Source organism: Lithobates pipiens, unplaced genomic scaffold (genome assembly GCF_037356315.1).
Source record: "Lithobates pipiens isolate NorthernLeopardFrog02 unplaced genomic scaffold, aLitPip1_a1.2 Scaffold_102, whole genome shotgun sequence".
In the NCBI taxonomy this organism is placed as follows: Eukaryota; Metazoa; Chordata; class Amphibia; order Anura; family Ranidae; genus Lithobates; species Lithobates pipiens.
The window spans coordinates 322,312-341,501 of record NW_027507689.1 but is presented as its reverse complement, the minus strand read 5'-3'; the positions used below and the strand labels follow the sequence as shown (position 1 = coordinate 341,501).

Below are 19,190 nucleotides of genomic sequence, written 5' to 3'. Positions count from 1 at the left end.
GCAGGGGGGATGAGCTGTCCTTCATCCTTCTCCTCCAGCCTGTGGAGCTGCTATAGAAGTTCAAAGAGGATTTCTCATACTAATACTGGCAGCCTTTAGTTGAGATGCCATTCCTTCATGAGAGAGGAAAGGGAGGAGAGCGGGGGTTCTCTCACCGTATTCCTCCTGTTGTAGCAGCGTGCCTCTGCCTCTGTCAGGTAACGGGGAACAGTTCTCTGTACCTGGTATCCTGAATGTTTGAGGGGAGATGTCCACTCTCATCAGCATGCTATTACTAATGAAGTCTGTGATCCGAGGTTCCCTGGAGGGGAATTGCTCCAGGTGGGAGCAGAGGGGAAGGGAGAAGGAGATGGAGGGAGAGCACTCTCACTCTCACATCGCTCTCTCACTCTCGCACCAACATCCACATCCTCTTCTGGTCACGCCCCTTCAGTCTTAGCTGGCCCATTCATGAATGTCCTGTTACATAAGATCAATCATCTCTCTTTGAAGCTTGCTTGTAGAGTGCTAATCAAAGATTTCCATCACACCAGTTGGTCAGGAGCCAAGCTTTTGTTCTACAAAGCTTTCATGTGCAACTTGTTACCAGGTGACTGGGATGCATCAACAAGAAAGAGAAACTCCAGAAACCATGTTGCCTTCCAGCAGAGGTCATGTGACAGATGTGGACATCACACAGGAGAACATATGTGTATATCGGGACGCTACAGATGGGGTTATTGGGATGTCCCTGAACATGACTCTTCCCTATAACCCCATCAGCTGGGTGTAGTGCCACCATATTGGGGGCCCAATGCATATCCAGTCAATCAGTACATGAGGAGCCACACACAGTGTTATCACATCTCACAGTGATTTGTGAATAGACAAAGATGGAGGCTGGCCTTCCACTCTGGGCCCTCCAATGGAATCAGAATTCCCATTTATATTATTGCTGTTGGGTGTGAATTGCACATTATTAATGTGCTTTGCTGTTCCATATTTCCATGGTTGTATTTCCTATGCAGATACAAATTTTATTTTTGTATAACAAGGACAGCCAGTGGCCTTGCTGAGGAATAGTGAAGATTAGAGGACCTGTCCATGGATGGAGTGCAAAAAGAGAGCCCAGATTTTCCCCTCTCCTGTCCACCAATGACTAGATCCCAGTGATCTGTTAGGAACCCATCTGGGAAATATTGATCCAGCTGATACCATAGATTCACCTTTGTGAAAAGTCCTCATTCAGTGACCCATTAGCAGCAGGTGCAATCATTGGCTCTAGATGGGTAGGTGGGCCCCTGGCTGGTGTGCGGTATCTCTCCGGGGGCCCCAGCTGTTCTGATGACCCTTCTGTGTTACCATTGAAATCTCTCTGTCAAGGAAAACAAAATTTGTATTTCTTCTTCTTTGAGGGACCCAGGAATTCAGAGACTGTCAGGTTATACTGCCTCCTACAGGAAGAATGGGACACTGGCAAACAAAAACTGTGGACCCAGTATAGCCCCTCCTACTCCCAGTATGCCTTATGCTGCGTACACACGGGCGGACTGTATGGCCTACTTAGTCCGCCGAAACACATTTCAGCGGACAGTCCGCTCGTGTGTGGGCTTCAGCGGACTTTTCCGGACTCACTTCAGCGTGCAGTCCGGCGTACTAAGTATTTCGGATTTTTCGAAATACTGTCCGTCGTACTCGCATTTCGGCAGACAATCCGCCCGTGTGTATGCCAGTCTGCCGTACTTTTGAAATGAGCAGACTTTTCCCGCCCGGAGAAAAGTCCGCTCATTTCGAGCGGGTATCCAGGTAGGCGGGGCCCGCGAAGGAGACGTCGCTGGCCCCGCCGCCTGGTATGGACTTAAAGGGGAACCCCAACGCCGAAAAAAATCGGCCTGGGGGTCCCCCCCAAGTCCACAACAGACCCTTGTCCGAGCACGCTACCCGGCCGGCCAGGAAAGGGGGGCGAGCGAGCGCCCCCCTCCTGAGCCGTACCAGGCCGCATGCCCTCAACATGGGGGGGTGCCTTGGGGAAGGGGGGGGCCGCGTGGCCCCCCCACCCCAAATCACCTTGTCCCCATGTTGATGAGGACAAGGGCCTCTTCCCGACAACCCTAGCCGTTGGTTGTCGGGGTCTGCGGGCGGGGGGCTTATCGGAATCCGGGAGCCCCCTTTAATAAGGGGGCCCACGGATACCGGCCCCCCACCCTATGTGAATGAGTATGAGGTACAATGTTGGTGTCACATGGTGACCCCGCCCCCTTACGATGTGATAGTCCCCATGTGACATCAACCCATGTGACCAACCCATGTGACATAAAGCCATGTGACACCGCCCCTTGTCCCTATATAAGTGGCCGCGCAGTGCGTCCCTGGCATTCCGGCCGGAGAGATCGTCGAGGCAACATCTCCTGGAGAAGAAGAAGAAGAACGGAAGGCGGCGGCGGCGACAGAAGACCGGGCCACCGCCTGTAAAAGAGCTATAAGAAGGCGCGGTGGCCCGGCAGAAGAACTGAAGAGGGGGACAAGACCCCTAAAGTCAGGAGAAGAGGCCGGCGGTGAGGAAGAAAGTCGGACTCCTCCGCTTGCAAAAGAGCTACAAGAAGATAGCGGAGGAGTCTGGCGAGAAGACCCCCGAAGACGGAAGACCCCCGGAGCTGTGCAATAAAGTATTTTATCTCGTGTGTTGTGGTTTTTTTTGTACTTTTATTTTACAGGTGAATGGGTAGGGGTACATTGTACCCCATACTCATTCACATAGGGTGGGGGGCCGGTATCCGGGGGCCCCCTTATTAAAGGGGGCTCCCGGATTCCGATAAGCCCCCCGCCCGCAGACCCCGACAACGAACAGCCAGGGTTGTCGGGAAGAAGCCCTTGTCCTCATCAACATGGGGACAAGGTGCTTTGGGGTGGGGGGGCCGCACGGCCCCCCCTTCCCCAAGGCACCCCCCATGTTGAGGGCACACGGCCTGGTACGGTTTAGGAGGGGGGCGCTCGCTCGCCCCCTTTCCTGGCCGGCCGGGTAGCATGCTCGGACAAGGGTCTGTTGTGGACTTGGGGGGTACCCCCACGCCGATTTTTTTCGGCGTTGGGGTTCCCCTTTAAGTCCATACCAGGCGGTGGGGTCAGCGACGTCTCCTTCGCGGGCCCCGCCTACCTGGAGACGCGCTCGAAATGAGCGGACTTTCCTCCGTGTGTGTGGGCGAGTCCGTTCATTTCAAAAGTAGGGCAGATAGTATAGCGGACTTAGTACGCCGTATTAGTCCGCTCAAAAAGTGGTGTGTGTGGTCAAGTCCGTTCATTCGAAAGTATGACGGACTGTCCGTCACATTGTATGATGGACTAAGTAGGCCATACAGTCCGCCCGTGTGTACGTGGCTTTAGTTTTGTGGGAGTGTCCAGGAGAAGGGTTGCCTCTTCTCTGTGTATTTTTATAATAATAAAATATGAATTTTGGGATACACTTTGGCCATGTTCTGACATTGTGTATAGGTGAAAATCTCAGGTGGACAGTCATGGGGAATAGAAAGGGGTCTTCACCAACCACAAGATTTGAGGAGCACAACTGTCTACAATGTCTTTGTATGATGGCAGATTAGCACTGGAAACACCTGAGCTCATTTGGGGGGGCAGCACATACTTTTGCCTCCACCTGAGGAGATCACACCCCACCCAATACATCCCCTCTACCTGAGGAGACCCTTACCCCACCCAATACCATCCCCTCCATCTATAAAGACCCCACCTCACCTAATATCCTTCCCTTGGAATGAGGATACCCCACCTCACGCAATACCATCCCCTCCACCTTGTGTATTATATCTTTCAGTCTCTTATTCAAACTGCACACAGCACAGACATCTCTTCCCTATTCCTACCTATAGCATTGGCTGCAGCTCTGACAGACACATATTTCCATAGAAGGGAAATGTGCTTCACCAGAGACCTCAGGAGATTCCTGCTTCTCCTGCCTGCACCTACCTTCTTCCTAGCCATAGCAAGTTGTGATTGGATTGGGCTGTAATTTCTTCACCTACCACTAGATGTCCTCAATGCTCCACCTGCAACCCCTGCATTCTGTGCATCTAATGTGGGGCTAATATATAGGAAACATGACATAAAATGTGTACCATAAAATACATGCATTTATATTATATTATATTATATTATATATTATATTATATATTTATAAACAGTATATGGAAGGAACATATTATGTGGTAAATATAGAAAGAGGGCAGGGAGAGTGCAAGGAAAGGACATAATGCAGAGAGGGGGGAGGGAGAGGTGAGAGCGCAGTGATGAGAGAGAGGGAGAGATGAGAGAGGGGGAAGGGAGAGGTGAGAGAGGGGAAAGGGAGAGGTGAGAGAGGGGAAAGGGAGAGGTGAGAGAGGGGGAAGGCAGAGGTGTGAGAGGGGGAAGGGAGAGGTGTGAGAAGGGAGAGGGGCACAAGAGAGGGGGAAGGGAGATGAGAGAGGGGGAAGGGAGAGGTAGAAGGGAGGAGGGCAAAGTTAGAGGTGAGAGGGGGAAGGGAGAGGTGAGAGGGGGAAGGGAGAGGAGGGAGGGAAGGGAGAGAAGAGAGGGAGGGAATGAAGGGATAGGTGAGAGAAGGGAGAGGGCAGAGAAGAGAGGGGGAAGGGAAAGGTGAGAGGGGGAAGGGAGAGGTGAGAGAAGGGAGAGGTGAGAGAGGGGGAAGGGAGAGGAGAGGGAAGGAAGGGAGAGGGAGAGGGGAGGGAAGGGAGAGGAGAGGGAAGAGAGGGGGGAGGGGAGAGAAGGGAGAGGAGAGAAGGGAGAAGTGAGATGGTATGGGCTGTGGAGAACAAGCTAAGAAGAAGTTGGTAATAATCACAGAAACACAGAATAAGGCTAATAAAATATACAAAACTTTATTGATGAGTAAAAACCCTCAATGGGGTAAATCTATAGAGAATAACACCTTCCAATAACCAGGTAATAATATTGGTGCCCAATAATCAATCAGGATAATCGCGTCCCTTTGGGTAATGATCCATGACATGAAATCCTCCGGGAATAATACATGATCCTCATATACAATATATCAGACATGAAATGTAATCAGAACAATCGGTGGATAAATCCATTTAGATGATATAATAAAAATTGCAGCAAGTTGTCAGTGAAAGGCGAAGCGGCTGAACGGACTCTTAGGAGCCGTGTTGGCAGAGAGTCATGCAGAGCAGAGATGGGGGAGTTGGCAGAAGTAAAGATGAACTTCTAGAAATGGGATGACTTGGCTAAGCTTGTCATTCAGGGGGATAAAGTTCTGATTGTGGAAGAAAAACTCTGATATAAGGCAGCAGAGAGCCGGCTATGAGATCTCCGTCTCTCCTTGGGATTGCTGATGGATCGGGTTCTGTTCTTATACAAGATAATGTCAGCAACATGGAGAAAGACATTGCAGAGAGACACTGGGAGCCGGGAATGCCGTATATGTTAGATAGAGCCCCATCACTTTATTACATCCAAGGAGAGGAGAGAATGTAAGAAAAAGAGAGAAAATAAAATAATAGGAGAGTGCAGGAAGAGGAGTATGGAGGATGTGGAGGATGGAGAGCAGTATGGAGAGGAGTATAGAGAGTAGTATGGAGGATGGAGAGGAGTATAGAGAGTAGTATGGAGGATGGAGAGGAGTATGCAGAGCAGTATGGAGGGTGGAGAGCAGTATGGAGGATGGGGAGGAGTATGGAGAGCAGTATGGAGGATGGGGAGGAGTATGGAGAGCAGTATGGATGATGGAGAGGAGTATGGAGAGCAGTATGGAGGATGGAGAGGAGGATGGAGAGTAGTATGGAGGATGGGGAGGAGTATGGAGGATAGGGAGGAGTATGAAGGATGGAGAGCAGTATGGAGGATTTAGAGGAGGATGGAGAGTAGTATGGAGGATGGGGAGGAGTATGGAGGATGGAGAGCAGTATGGAGGATGGAGTATAGTATGGAGGATGGAGAGGAGGCGTATAGTGGATGGAGAGGAGGATGGAAAGCAGTATGGAGGATGGAGAGCAGTATGGAGGATGGAGAGGAGTATGGAGGATGGAGAGGAGTATGGAGAATAGTATGGAGGATGGAGAGGAGGATAGAGAGGAGTATGTAGGATGGAGAGCAGTATGGAGGACTGAGAGGAGAATGGAGGATGGAGAGGAGTATGGAGGATGGAGAGTAGTAGGACAGCAGTAAGAGGAAGATGCAATCTCTTTCTCTGTATTAGTGATTGTTCCAGTCAGCTTCTATCAATGAGAAACTTTTTTCCCGCCATAAAATGAGTCCTAATAATGATTCGGATCCTCATCATCATCATAGTAAGTATTGATAATATTGGAAAGTGTGGAATCCTACAGAGGGGAGAAGAGGGAATTCACAATGGGAGGCGACCATTATATCCATGAAGAGTAGAAGACTTTCCTTTAGAGGGTTGCAGAGAAGTCCGAGGTGTCGGTGAGGAGATCCTCTATACATGGAAGAGGTCCAGCAGACACAACACCGGGACACAATCACCAGACAAATCTCGGGCCGTCTACAAGAGATAATTGTACAATTACACAGAGATATTACATTGTATACATTCCATGAAATGTTTCATCAATACATATATATGTGAATGTGATGTGTATATCATTCCATTTTACTTTACATTTTTTCTTGTTCCCAGTGCACTACATTGTGGCCTCATCATACAGACCGGCCCCCAGCCATTATTTATAAAATAAAGAAAGCATGGGCATCCTCAGAACTTTTTTCAGGGGGGCATCATTTTAGGGTCATGCATTTACCGCCCCTTTCCAACAATGTCATTATCACATTATCATGGTCAGAGACTGCAGACTTAGTACAGTCCCTAGGATAAGTAATGTATAATGACCAACAGGCCTTCTTACCAGACCCAGCTAAACTACAGCAGTAATCCTTCTGGCTGGATGATCGATCACTCTGGGTCCCCCGGGGGCGACTCTGGTCAGTAGTGTAGTATGTCTGTACCTTGGTCTCTCTGGCTTCCTACACACTCCTCATTCTTTGTCCTGTAGCACTCTCTCCCTCAGCTTTTTTCCATGCTGCAGTCTCTCAATCTCTCTCGATCGAGCTGTAGCCTCCTCCCTGTGGAAAATGGTTCTGCCAATCTTTGCAAACATGTTATGGCCCATAGGGAAGGACAGGAGCGGGCAGGAAGCCCCGATAGCGACGCAACTGTGCTAAATTTAAGATCTGATCATCAATTCCAAGGGGGGCACTTGACCCCCCTTGCCCCTACCTGCGGACACCCATGAAAGAAAGCTTGCAGGAAAGAACAATTTAAATGTGATTTTTTGTTTATAAATGTCAGTTTTGCTGCAGTAGGTTCTATACATGCAAAAATCAATAACAAAGGTAAGGTGGAGTGGGATTTTGTATGTACCTTGTAACAAATATATTAACAAGGTTATAAATAAATATAGATAAATATTTTAATCAATCTAGAAGCAGAAAATTTAAGAAATGTATAAAACATTCATAATTACTTAACCGCTTGCCAACCAGCCGCCGCAGTCTTACTACGGCAACGTGGCTCAGCTGCACTAATCGCTGTAATGTTACGTTAGTAACATAAACGGCCACCAGAGGGCCCCCCGCTCACTCCCTGAGCCGATGCGAGCGCATGGCAGTCTCGATCACCACCGGGCTCCCGCAATCACTCGGGACACATGGAGAAACCAGAACGGTGTGTGTAAACACACAGTTTTCGGTTCTCTGAGGGGAGAAACTGACAGATTGTCTGTTCATACAGAATTTTTCCTGCACAGTCCAATCCCCCTTCAGTTGGAACACAAACTAGGACACACATTAACCCCTTCACTGCCCCTTGTGTTAATTTTAATCACACTGGTCGCTGTATTAATGCCAATGGTCCCCAAAAACGTGTCAAAAGTGTCCGACGTGTCCGCCATAATGTTGCAGTCACAATAAAAATTGCTGATCATCATCATTATTAGTAAAAAAAAACAATTATTATTAAAAATGCCATAAACCATCCCCTAGTTTGTAGACGCTATAAGCTGATCAAATACCACCAAACGAAAGCTCTATTTATGGGGAAAAAAAGACATCAATTTTGTTTAGGAGCCACATCGCACGACCGCGCAATTGTTGGTTAAAGCGACACAGTGCCAAATCGCAAAAAGTGCTCTGGTCTTTGGCCAGCCAAATGGTCCGGGGCTTAAGCAGTTAAATGGCATTACAGTACAATATATAGGTCCTTCTCAAAAAATTAGCATATTGTGATAAAGTTCATTATTTTCTGTAATGTACTGATAAACATTAGACTTTCATATAGTTTAGATTCATTACACACAACTGAAGTAGTTCAAGCCTTTTCTTGTTTTAATATTGATGATTTTGGCATACAGCTCATGAAAACCCAAAATTCCTATCTCAAAAAATTAGCATATCATGAAAAGGTTCTCTAAACAAGCTATTAACCTAATCATCTGAATCAACTAATTAACTCTAAACACCTGCAAAAGATTCCTGAGGCTTTTAAAAACTCCCAGCCTGGTTCATTACTCAAAACCGCAATCATGGGTAAGACTGCCGACCTGACTGCTGTCCAGAAGGCCATCATTGACACCCTCAAGGAAGAGGGTAAGACACAGAAAGAAATTTCTGAACGAATATGCTGTTCCCAGAGTGCTGTATCAAGGCACCTCAGTGGGAAGTCTGTGGGAAGGAAAAAGTGTGGCAGAAAACGCTGCACAACGAGAAGAGGTGACCGGACCCTGAAGAAGATTGTGGAGAAGGACCGATTCCAGACCTTGGAGGACCTGCGGAAGCATTGGACTGAGTCTGGAGTAGAAACATCCAGAGCCACCGTGAACAGGCGTGTGCAGGAAATGGGCTACAGGTGCCGCATTCCCCAGGTCAAGCCACTTTTGAACCAGAAACAGCGGCAGAAGCGCCTGACCTGGGCTACAGAGAAGCAGCACTGGACTGTTGCTCAGTGGTCCAAAGTACTTTTTTCAGATGAAAGCAAATTTTGCATGTCATTCGGAAATCAAGGTGCCAGAGTCTGGAGGAAGACTGGGGAGAGGGAAATGCCAAAATGCCTGAGGTCCAGTGTCAATTACCCACAGTCAGTGATGGTCTGGGGTGCCATGTCAGCTGTTGGTGTTGGTCCTCTGTGTTTTATCAAGGGCAGGGTCAATGCAGCTAGCTATCAGGAGATTTTGGAGCACTTCATGCTTCCATCTGCTGAAAAGCTTTATGGAGATGAAGATTTCATTTTTCAGCACGACCTGGCACCTGCTCACAGTGCCAAAACCACTGGTAAATGGTTTACTGACCATGGTATTACTGTGCTCAATTGGCCTGCCAACTCTCCTGACCTGAACCCCATAGAGAATCTGTGGGATATTGGGAAAAGAAAGTTGAGAGACGCAAAACCCAACACTCTGGATGAGCTTAAGGCCGCTATCGAAGTATCCTGGGCCTCCATAACACCTCAGCAGTGCCACAGGCTGGTTGCCTCCATGCCACGCCGCATTGAAGCAGTCATTTCTGCAAAAGGATTCCCGACCAAGTATTGAGTGCATAACTGAACATAATTATTTGAAGGTTGACTTTTTTGTATTAAAAACAATTTTCTTTTATTGGTCGGATGAAATATGCTAATTTTTTGAGATAGGATTTTTGGGTTTTCAGGAGCTGTATGCCAAAATCATCAATATTAAAACAAGAAAAGGCTTGAACTACTTCAGTTGTGTATAATGAATCTAAAATATATGAAAGTCTAATGTTTATCAGTACATTACAGAAAATAATGAACTTTATCACAATATGCTCATTTTTTGAGAAGGACCTGTAGAACAGATTAAAATTGAATTCCATTTATTTATTTGATGTTGTTGGAAGTAGACATGGTCCAATGTCACATTTCTGGATTTTATACATATCTGTTTTTATTCCCAAAATCTGCCAGGCTTCCATGGTTTTTGAAAGGATGAAGATATTCTCACTCCCTGGAGGACAGGATGCCCCCCAAGTTGAGTTTACAGGCAATTAAGCCTCTAACTGTGCATGACAATACTGACTCTGATCTGTCTATGAGAATTCCTGATTAACTGCTCTGCAAGCGAGCTTCAAAGAGAGCATGACTGGCAGAGATAATTGATGAGCTGAGATACAGAAGATCAAAGACCCAGATATCTATGAAGATTTGACTCAGGTCAGACAGTGGTGATTCATATACAAACACTGCCCCCTAGTGGACAATATCCCAGCACGGTTAGTAATATAACCTGTTGAGGAATGCCCCAGGGATATTCTGATTTGTCCAAAATGGAATTGGGCTGGCAATGGGAGGGGTTTGGATGAGGTGTGATTGTAAAAAGGGCTGTTTCAAACAGAGAGCTCTCTCTTTCAACATCTGAAGACCAGCTAAAGAGTCTTTTCTAGAGGATGTGATAAGTATATTCTTGTATTGTGTTCTGATTGTAAGCTTCGTAATATTGTAAAATATTTTAATACTTGTATGTTTCCTAATTCTGCTGTTTAGTATATTCCTATTTTCTTGGGAAATAAATATAACATTGATTACTAAGCAGATGTGTTTGTTATATTATTGTGCTTGCTGATCAGACTCTTATAGACTAGCTAATTTATAGGGATAGGCAATCTAATACATGTATGCAATTGTTATATAGGATATATTAGATTGTATATTTTTGCATAGATTACTTTGGATTTCCAACAATGTGTCAGAACCAAGACAGGAGCAGAGGGACAAATAGATCAATTAAAACCTGTGGTGCAAGGTTATATTAGTATATTGTTATTTCACCTGAGTAATAGGTGCAATACTGCAGTTAGTCCAATGGGGAGGGAGCCTGATGTGCCCATGGGGATGACCTCTGCATCCTCACTGGGGGAAGAAGAACAGACTTCTATGTAATGGTGGTCATATGATTAATGTTAGAATGGCAAAAAAATAAAAGTGAAAGCAAAAAAGGAAGGAACCTTACACTAACAGGGAAGCCAGTGTATGATCTGAGAAGTTCAAAAATATATATGTATATATTTGTAAAAGAAGATAGGTTGAATGACTGTGGGTATAAGCCAAGCCACCCTTGAGTTTCAGTCTTAATTCCAATGGATGGCATTATAAGGGAAAACCATAGAAGGACCTACCGAACAGTAATTGCATAAAATGGGGGTCTATTAGATCAAATAGTGATGTCATAGTACAATTTGTCCCAGCATGGGGGTTCTAACCTGGTTCCCTGTGTGTGTACGTCTCCTTCCAGTGTTTCCACATGTAATTGGACCACTGAATGGAGACCTTCATGAGTTATGGTGTATAAATATATATGTAGGGGAGTCTGTTGTAATTACCAGGGGAGGAGGAAGGAGGGATCCCTGAGGCTACTCACATCACCCGGATAAAGGATCCAAGTGGATTCTGTAGGATCTGGAGGGACGGGAGAGGGCTCATCTTACCATTGACAAGCCAGATGAGTCTCACATCACAGCTGTGGCATGTACCTCCTCCGAATCCATCTTCCAGGTTTCCAGGTATCCCAGATGGAGTGTGGGTGGCGGCTAAATTGCTTCCAGCTGATCTCTATCAGCAAGGGGGAGGCAGGGCTGTGCCAATGACCGGGGAGAGGATCGGGGCTGGCCGAGTTTCGGAAATTATGCAAAGCAGAAGTGCTTCATTGGCGCTGTGCATTCCAAGTGGGTGGAAGTCTGAAACCGGAAGTAATGTGACCCGGAAGTTGCTTAAGAACAGGGACCAAGAAGGAATGTAAACATCCACCCAGGTATTGCCTCTGTAGGATTTAGACTTGGGCAGAGGGATTCATTTTAGTGATTTGAATCATTTGGATCAGTTCAGTGAAATGATTTGAATCACTGAATCGACTCACGACTCATTTCCTCCAAGCTAAGATTAAAGTGGTTGTAAACCATTACAAACCACTTTGACCTACAGGTAAGCCTAGATTAAGGCTTACCTGTAGGTCCAAGCAATATCTCCTAAACCTATACGGTTTAGGACAGGGATATGCAATTAGCGGACCTCCAGCTGTTGCAAAACTACAAGTCCCATCATGCCTCTGCCTCTGGGTGTCATGCTTGTGGCTGTCAGAGTCTTGCTATGCCTCATGGGAGTTGTAGTTCTGCAACAGCTGGAGGTCCGCTAATTGCATATCCCTGGTTTAGGAGATATTTGCCTGAAGACAGGCACCGCTGTCTATGGCGCATGCGCCGTAGACAGCGGCGCGCAGGCGCACTGAACGCGACAGTTCCAAAAATGGAGCTGCCGCATTTGTCGACTCCCGTGCGCATGCGCGGGAGTGACGTCATCGCGGCTTCGCCGAATGACAGCAGCGGAGCTGCGAGACGCCAAAAGCAAGATGGATGCGGCGGACTACAGGGGACAGCGGTGACTTCGCTGGCTCCTGTGTCAGGTAAGTGACACATAATGGACTACTATGCGATGCGATGCATAGTAGTCCATTATGCTTTACCTTTGCAGGGAAAAAAAGAGGAAGTAAACTCATCAGGGTTTACTTCCTCTTTAAGGATCATAACTTCAGTCCTGTGATACCCTCAGTCAGTACAGTCAGCATATTCGATGTTAAGTAACTTTATTTTGCTACAAGAACTATTCTATAAACTCTGCAATACAGCAAAAAATAAAATAAAAACAGATACCTTGAATTATACAAAAATATTAACATAACCAAAAATACAAATTATAGCTCATTCCGGCACACCAAAAACATGAAAAAATAAAGGTTAAATGGATCCTGACCTGAACATTGAAAAACATTATTATCTGCTCCAATTTTAAGTTCAAATTTAAAAACAAGATTTTTGAAACTTTATTAGTGGGAAGTTGAGTCCGTTATTCAGTTATTATTTGCTTGTGATTCCATACAGACTCATTGTGAGCTCTCTTGATGGAGTCATTCATAGATTCAGGAGTCATGCTGCTGGCTCCTACATACACAGCTCATTGTAATATACAGAATGATTGTGTGCTCTGTGATTTAGGCTGGGTTTACACAGTGCTGCGCTCAGTGCCCTGTGCAAATCACATGCGATGTCAGGGCCATGCAAATACAGACATTCAGATTTGTACGGCTGAATTTGCATCACATTCAGCTAGCTGCTGCATAACAATGATATCCCTCTTCAAAGTGAGGACTTATATGGGCGTGTGGCAGTCCGGAAATGGTTAAAGAAGATTGTTTTTAAAAAATGTTTTTCATTGATGTCCCCCAGGGCAGTACCCGGGTCCCATACCCTCTTTATGGCCAATTACTTGCATATAAGCCTTCAAAATGTGGACTTTTGATTTTTCCAGTTCGGGTCCCATAAACAACAATGGGGTTTGCCATTCAGGTCCAAACTTTTGTGATGTTTGAAAGTTCTGCCATGAACCAAACAAGAGGGCGTTTGGCCCATCACTAGTGACTACACATAATACTCTGCAGTGGGATGGGTGAAACGTAAAGCTCTGCAGTGGGATGGGTAACACGTAATGTGCTGCAGTGGGATGGGTGACCCTTAATGCTCTGCAGTGGGATGGGTGACATGTAATGCTCTGCAGTGGGATGGGTGACCCTTAATGCTCTGCAGTGGGATGGGTGACATGTAATGCTCTGCAGTGGGATGGGTGACCCTTAATGCTCTGCAGTGGGATGGGTGACACGTAATGCGCTGCAGTGGGATGGGTGACACGCCATACTCTGCAATGGGATGAGTGACATGTCATACTCTGCAATGGGATGAGTGACACGTCATACTCTGCAATGGGATGAGTGACACGTCATACTCTGCAATGGGATGAGTGACACGTCATACTCTGCAATGGGATGAGTGACATGTCATACTCTGCAATGGGATGAGTGACATGTCATACTCTGCAATGGGATGAGTGACACGTCATACTCTGCAATGGGATGAGTGACACGTCATACTCTGCAATGGGATGAGTGACATGTCATACTCTGCAATGGGATGAGTGACATGTCATACTCTGCAATGGGATGAGTGACATGTCATACTCTGCAATGGGATGAGTGACACGTCATACTCTGCAATGGGATGAGTGACATGTCATACTCTGCAATGGGATGAGTGACATGTCATACTCTGCAATGGGATGAGTGACATGTCATACTCTGCAATGGGATGAGTGACACGTCATACTCTGCAATGGGATGAGTGACACGTCATACTCTGCAATGGGATGAGTGACATGTCATACTTTGCATTGGGATGGGGCAGCACAATACGGGGAGAAGCCCAGGCAGTAGGGGGAATCGGCACTGCAAAGTGTGATTAGAGTGTGCCCAGGCACACCTGGCACACCCCCTGTGCATGCCTATGAGGATGGGTGACATATAATGCTCTGCAGTGGGATGGGTGACACACAATGCCCTGGTAGGGGTAACACACAATAAACTGGGAGGGGGTGACACAGAATCTTTCGGGGGGTTACACAGAATCTTCTTGGGGGGGTTATACAGAATCTTCTTGGGGGGGTTATACAGAATCTTTCTGGGGTGACACAGAAACTTCCTGGGGGGTGACAGAATTTGCCTGGGGGGTGACATAGAATCTTCCTGGGGGGTGACATAGAATCTTCCTGGGGGGTGACACAGAATCTTCCTGGGGGGTGACACAGAATCTTCCTGGGGGGTGACATAGAATCTTCCTGGGGGGTGACATAGAATCTTCCTGGGGGGTGACACAGAATCTTCCTGGGGGGTGACACACAATGATTGGTGGTGATGGTTAAAATAAACCCTTTTTTTCCAATGAAAATGGAGTCCGTAAAATGTATTGTCAGTAAACTTTAACACAACAGGACAGTGTCTTGTATGAATAAAGTTTGTTGTAATGTTTGGTCCTTGTGCCGTTGTCACAGAACATCATCCAGGAGGCAATCCACATGCAGCTCTGAAAGTACGGGGGCCGCTGTCACTCATAGAGGTGGGGCTCCAATCAGATGACAATGGAGGCGGAGCTGTATCAGTGATGTGATGGGCGGTGCAGCCAGTGTGTCACCGCAGGCTTGTAGTACAATAGATGGGAGCGCGCATGCACGGGTGCCCCTATCAGATCAGTGGTGTGAAGGGGGCACCGGTCACACAACAACACAGGAAGTGGGCAATACTGAGCAGAAATGATGCCATTTAGAAGAGGAAAAGAAGAGAAAGATTACTATTACTGGAATTCTATATTTAAGGATCAGAAAGAGAAAATAAAAGCTGAGAGTTGATGTGACTTTACTCTGATATCATCCATTCCGGACATTCTCTTCATATCCGGATCCGTGTATTACCTGAGAGGGGGAGGGGCTCCCACACACCATCTTCTTATCTTCTTCTGTATATAGATATATCCCAGCCTCCTCCCCTTCATAGAAGAATAAAATGAGAGTGTTAGAGGAGGAAATGTTGCTGTGATGATGGAAGGGGGGAGGGGATCATACTGAGCTCTGTAAGAAATGATGGAAAAGTGAGGGGCCCTCACCATGGCAGGGGCCACACACTCATCTCCATCCAACCATTGGGATAGCAGACTATATGCCGGGTGTGCTGGGCTGTCATGTGTACAGGCTGAGAACACACATCCGATTGGCTCAGTTATACTGACACATTGGATGGACCTCGGGGGATGGGGGGTATTTTTCTGTAAAGGTAAAACCTTGTGGAAGATTGAAGGACCTGACTAAGATTATTATTGGTGGATCTGATTCTCCCATCCCCCATCTGTAATGATAAAACTTGGGATGAGGAATAAATTCTCCATCATCTGGGAAATCTGTGACTGGCACAGGAAATCTCAATCATCTCTCTCATTATCTGTATAACTACAGAGACCTCCAATGGGCTCTACAGAAATTGTATAGAATGTTTGTCACCCGTCCTTCCATCTTCATTACAGAGCAGCCCGGGTGTCAGAAGACCTCCCAACAACGTCCCACCCCCATCATCTCACCTCCATCATCTCACCTCCATCATCTCATCTCCATCATCTCATCCCCCATCATCTCACCTCCATCATCTCACCTCCATCATCTCACCCCCATCATCTCACCCCCCATCATCTCATCCCCATCATCTCATCTCCATCATCTCACCTCCATCATCTCACCCCCATCATCTCACCCCCATCATCTCATCCCCATCATCTCACCTCCATCATCTCATCTCCATCATCTCATCTCCATCATCTCACCCCCATCATCTCACCCCCCATCATCTCATCCCCATCATCTCATCTCCATCATCTCACCCCCATCATCTCACCCCCCATCATCTCATCCCCATCATCTCATCTCCATCATCTCACCCCCATCATCTCACCCCCCATCATCTCATCCCCATCATCTCATCTCCATCATCTCACCCCCATCATCTCACCCCCCATCATCTCATCCCCATCATCTCATCTCCATCATCTCACCTCCATCTCACCCCCATCATCTCACCCCCATCATCTCACCCCCATCATCTCACCTCCATCATCTCATCTCCATCATCTCATCTCCATCATCTCACCTCCCTCATCTCACCTCCATCATCTCACCTCCATCATCTCACCCCCATCATCTCATCCCCATCATCTCACCCCCATCATCTCACCCCCATCATCTCACCTCCATCATCTCACCTCCATCATCTCACCTCCATCATCTCATCTCCATCATCTCATCTCCATCTCACCCCCATCATCTCACCCACATGAATATGTAAATCTATGAACTGAAGCAACCAGCACCTATGAGTTCAGTACAAAAAACTACAAAGTAAAATTAAAATAGAAGTGCAGCGCTAATAATACAAACAATATTAATAAATTGCATTGTATTAAATTGTGGATCAGTGAAATAATTGTGATAAGAAGAAAAACTAAGGCAAAGTCCCCATCACAATAAAGTCCATGTGGGTCTATGTAGAATATTGAAACAAAAAATACTAATTAATTACTTATATAAAAAATTGTGAATCAGTGAAAAATTTATAAAAAAGAAAACTAAGGCAGAGTCCCCATCACAATGAAGTCCATGTGGGTCTATGTAGCATATTAAACCGGTGAAGATAAGTTGCAGGAAGAAGAACGTGACATAAATCTTCGTACAAATTGTAGTGCGGTCAGATTGACACCCAAGAAGTGAGCTAGCCTGCTTACCAGAAGGCGGTGACTGGCAGGACGGTGTCACCAAGCTCAGGAATGATTGGTCTCCACAGGACCTGACTGATATCCCAAACAGAAACTATTATTTCTGAATCAACTCGGAAATATGAAAGAAAAAACCTCTCATAGTGCAGTGTGTATATTCATAAAGATTTAATAAATGAATAAATTGCACTGACAAGAATGATAATAGTGTGTCGGGAGCAGCAATCAGATACAGAAAGGGAGACTGCAGAGTTTCCATTTACTTCTCTTTACTTCCAATACGAATCGTCACTCCACCGCCTGGGAAGGAAAAAACGTGATGACGTCACGCCGCAGGCTCTATGAAAGGTCTTTTCTTTTATATTTCCAAGTTGACTCAGAAACATTAGTTGCTGTTTCGGATATCAATCAGGTCCCGGGGAGACATGATTGCAACTTATCTTCACCAGTTTAATACGCTGCATAGACCCATATGGAATATTCTGATTGGAACACTGCCTTAGTTTTCTTTTTATCAATTTTTCACTCATTCACAGTTTTTTATATAAGTAATTAATTAGTATTTTTTGTTTCAATATTCTACATAGACCCACATGGACTTTATTGTGATGGGGACTTTGCCTTAGTTTTTCTTCTTATCACAATTTTTTTCACTGATTCACAATTTTATACAATGCAATTTATTAATATTGTTTGTATTATTAGCGCTGCACTTCTATTTTAAATTTTCATTACAGAGCAGCCCCGGTGTCAGAAGACCTCCCAACAACGTCCCACCTCCATCATCTCATCTCCATCATCTCACCCCCATCATCTCATTGCCATCATCTCATCTTCATCACCTCATCTCCATCATCTCACCTCCATCATCTCACCTCCATCATCTCATCACCATCCTCTCACCTCCATCTTCTCACCTCCATCATCTCATCACCATCCTCTCACCTCCATCATCTCATCACCATCCTCTCACCTCCATCATCTCATCTTTATCATCTCATCTCCATCATCTCACCTCCATCATCTCATCACCATCATCTCATCTCCATCATCTCATCTCCATCATCTCACCTCCATCATCTCATCACCATCCTCTCACCTCCATCATCTCATTTCCATCATCTCATCTCCATCATCTCACCTCCATCATCTCATCACCATCCTCTCACCTCCATCATCTCATCACCATCCTCTCGCCTCCATCATCTTGCCTCCATCATCTCATCTCCATCATCTCACCTCCATCATCTCATCACCATCCTCTCACCTCCATCATCTCATCTCCATCATCTCATCACCATCCTCTCACCTCCATCATCTTGCCCCATCCTCTCACCTCCATCATCTCATCTCCATCATCTCATCACCATCCTCTCACCTCCATCATCTCATCACCATCCTCTCGCCTCCATCATCTTGCCTCCATCATCTCATCTCCATCATCTCACCTCCATCATCTCATCACCATCCTCTCACCTCCATCATCTCATCTCCATCATCTCATCACCATCCTCTCACCTCCATCATCTTGCCCCATCCTCTCACCTCCATCATCTCATCTCCATCATCTCATCTCCATCATCTCACCTCCATCATCTCATCACCATCCTCTCACCTCCATCATCTCATCACCATCCTCTCACCTCCATCATCTTGCCTCCATCATCTCATCTCCATCATCTCACCTCCATCATCTCATCACCATCCTCTCACCTCCATCATCTCATCTCCATCATCTCATCACCATCCTCTCACCTCCATCATCTTGCCTCCATCATCTCATCTCCATCATCTCACCTCCATCATCTCATCACCATCCTCTCACCTCCATCATCTCATCACCATCATCTCATCACCATCCTCTCACCTCCATCATCTCATCTCCATCATCTCATCTCCATCATCTCACCTCCATCATCTCATCACCATCCTCTCACCTCCATAATCTCCATCATCTCATCACCATCCTCTCACCTCCATCATCTTGCCTCCATCATCTCATCTCCATCATCTCACCTCCATCATCTCAT

General features: G+C 46.2%; 2 protein-coding genes across 12 annotated transcripts in view; one reads left to right on the top strand and one right to left on the bottom strand.

The window, feature by feature from the left end:
* The window catches only part of LOC143958272 (NACHT, LRR and PYD domains-containing protein 3-like), a 535,368-nt gene that overhangs the window by 329,881 nt on the left and 186,297 nt on the right, over positions 1 to 19,190 (top strand). The gene's annotated exons all lie outside the window — the stretch shown is intronic.
* LOC143958206 (NACHT, LRR and PYD domains-containing protein 3-like) overlaps positions 4,844 to 19,190 on the bottom strand; it is a 177,532-nt gene continuing 163,185 nt past the window's right edge. For 10 of the 11 annotated variants that reach the window (XM_077467714.1, XM_077467741.1, XM_077467750.1 and 7 more), the window contains one exon: positions 15,193 to 15,390. In XM_077467714.1, coding sequence (XP_077323840.1) covers positions 15,351 to 15,390 — 40 coding nt within the window. In that variant the 3' untranslated portion in view covers positions 15,193 to 15,350. Of the gene's footprint in view, positions 6,509 to 15,192; positions 15,391 to 19,190 lie in introns of those variants that run through there. The other variant, XM_077467694.1, reaches the window with a different exon arrangement.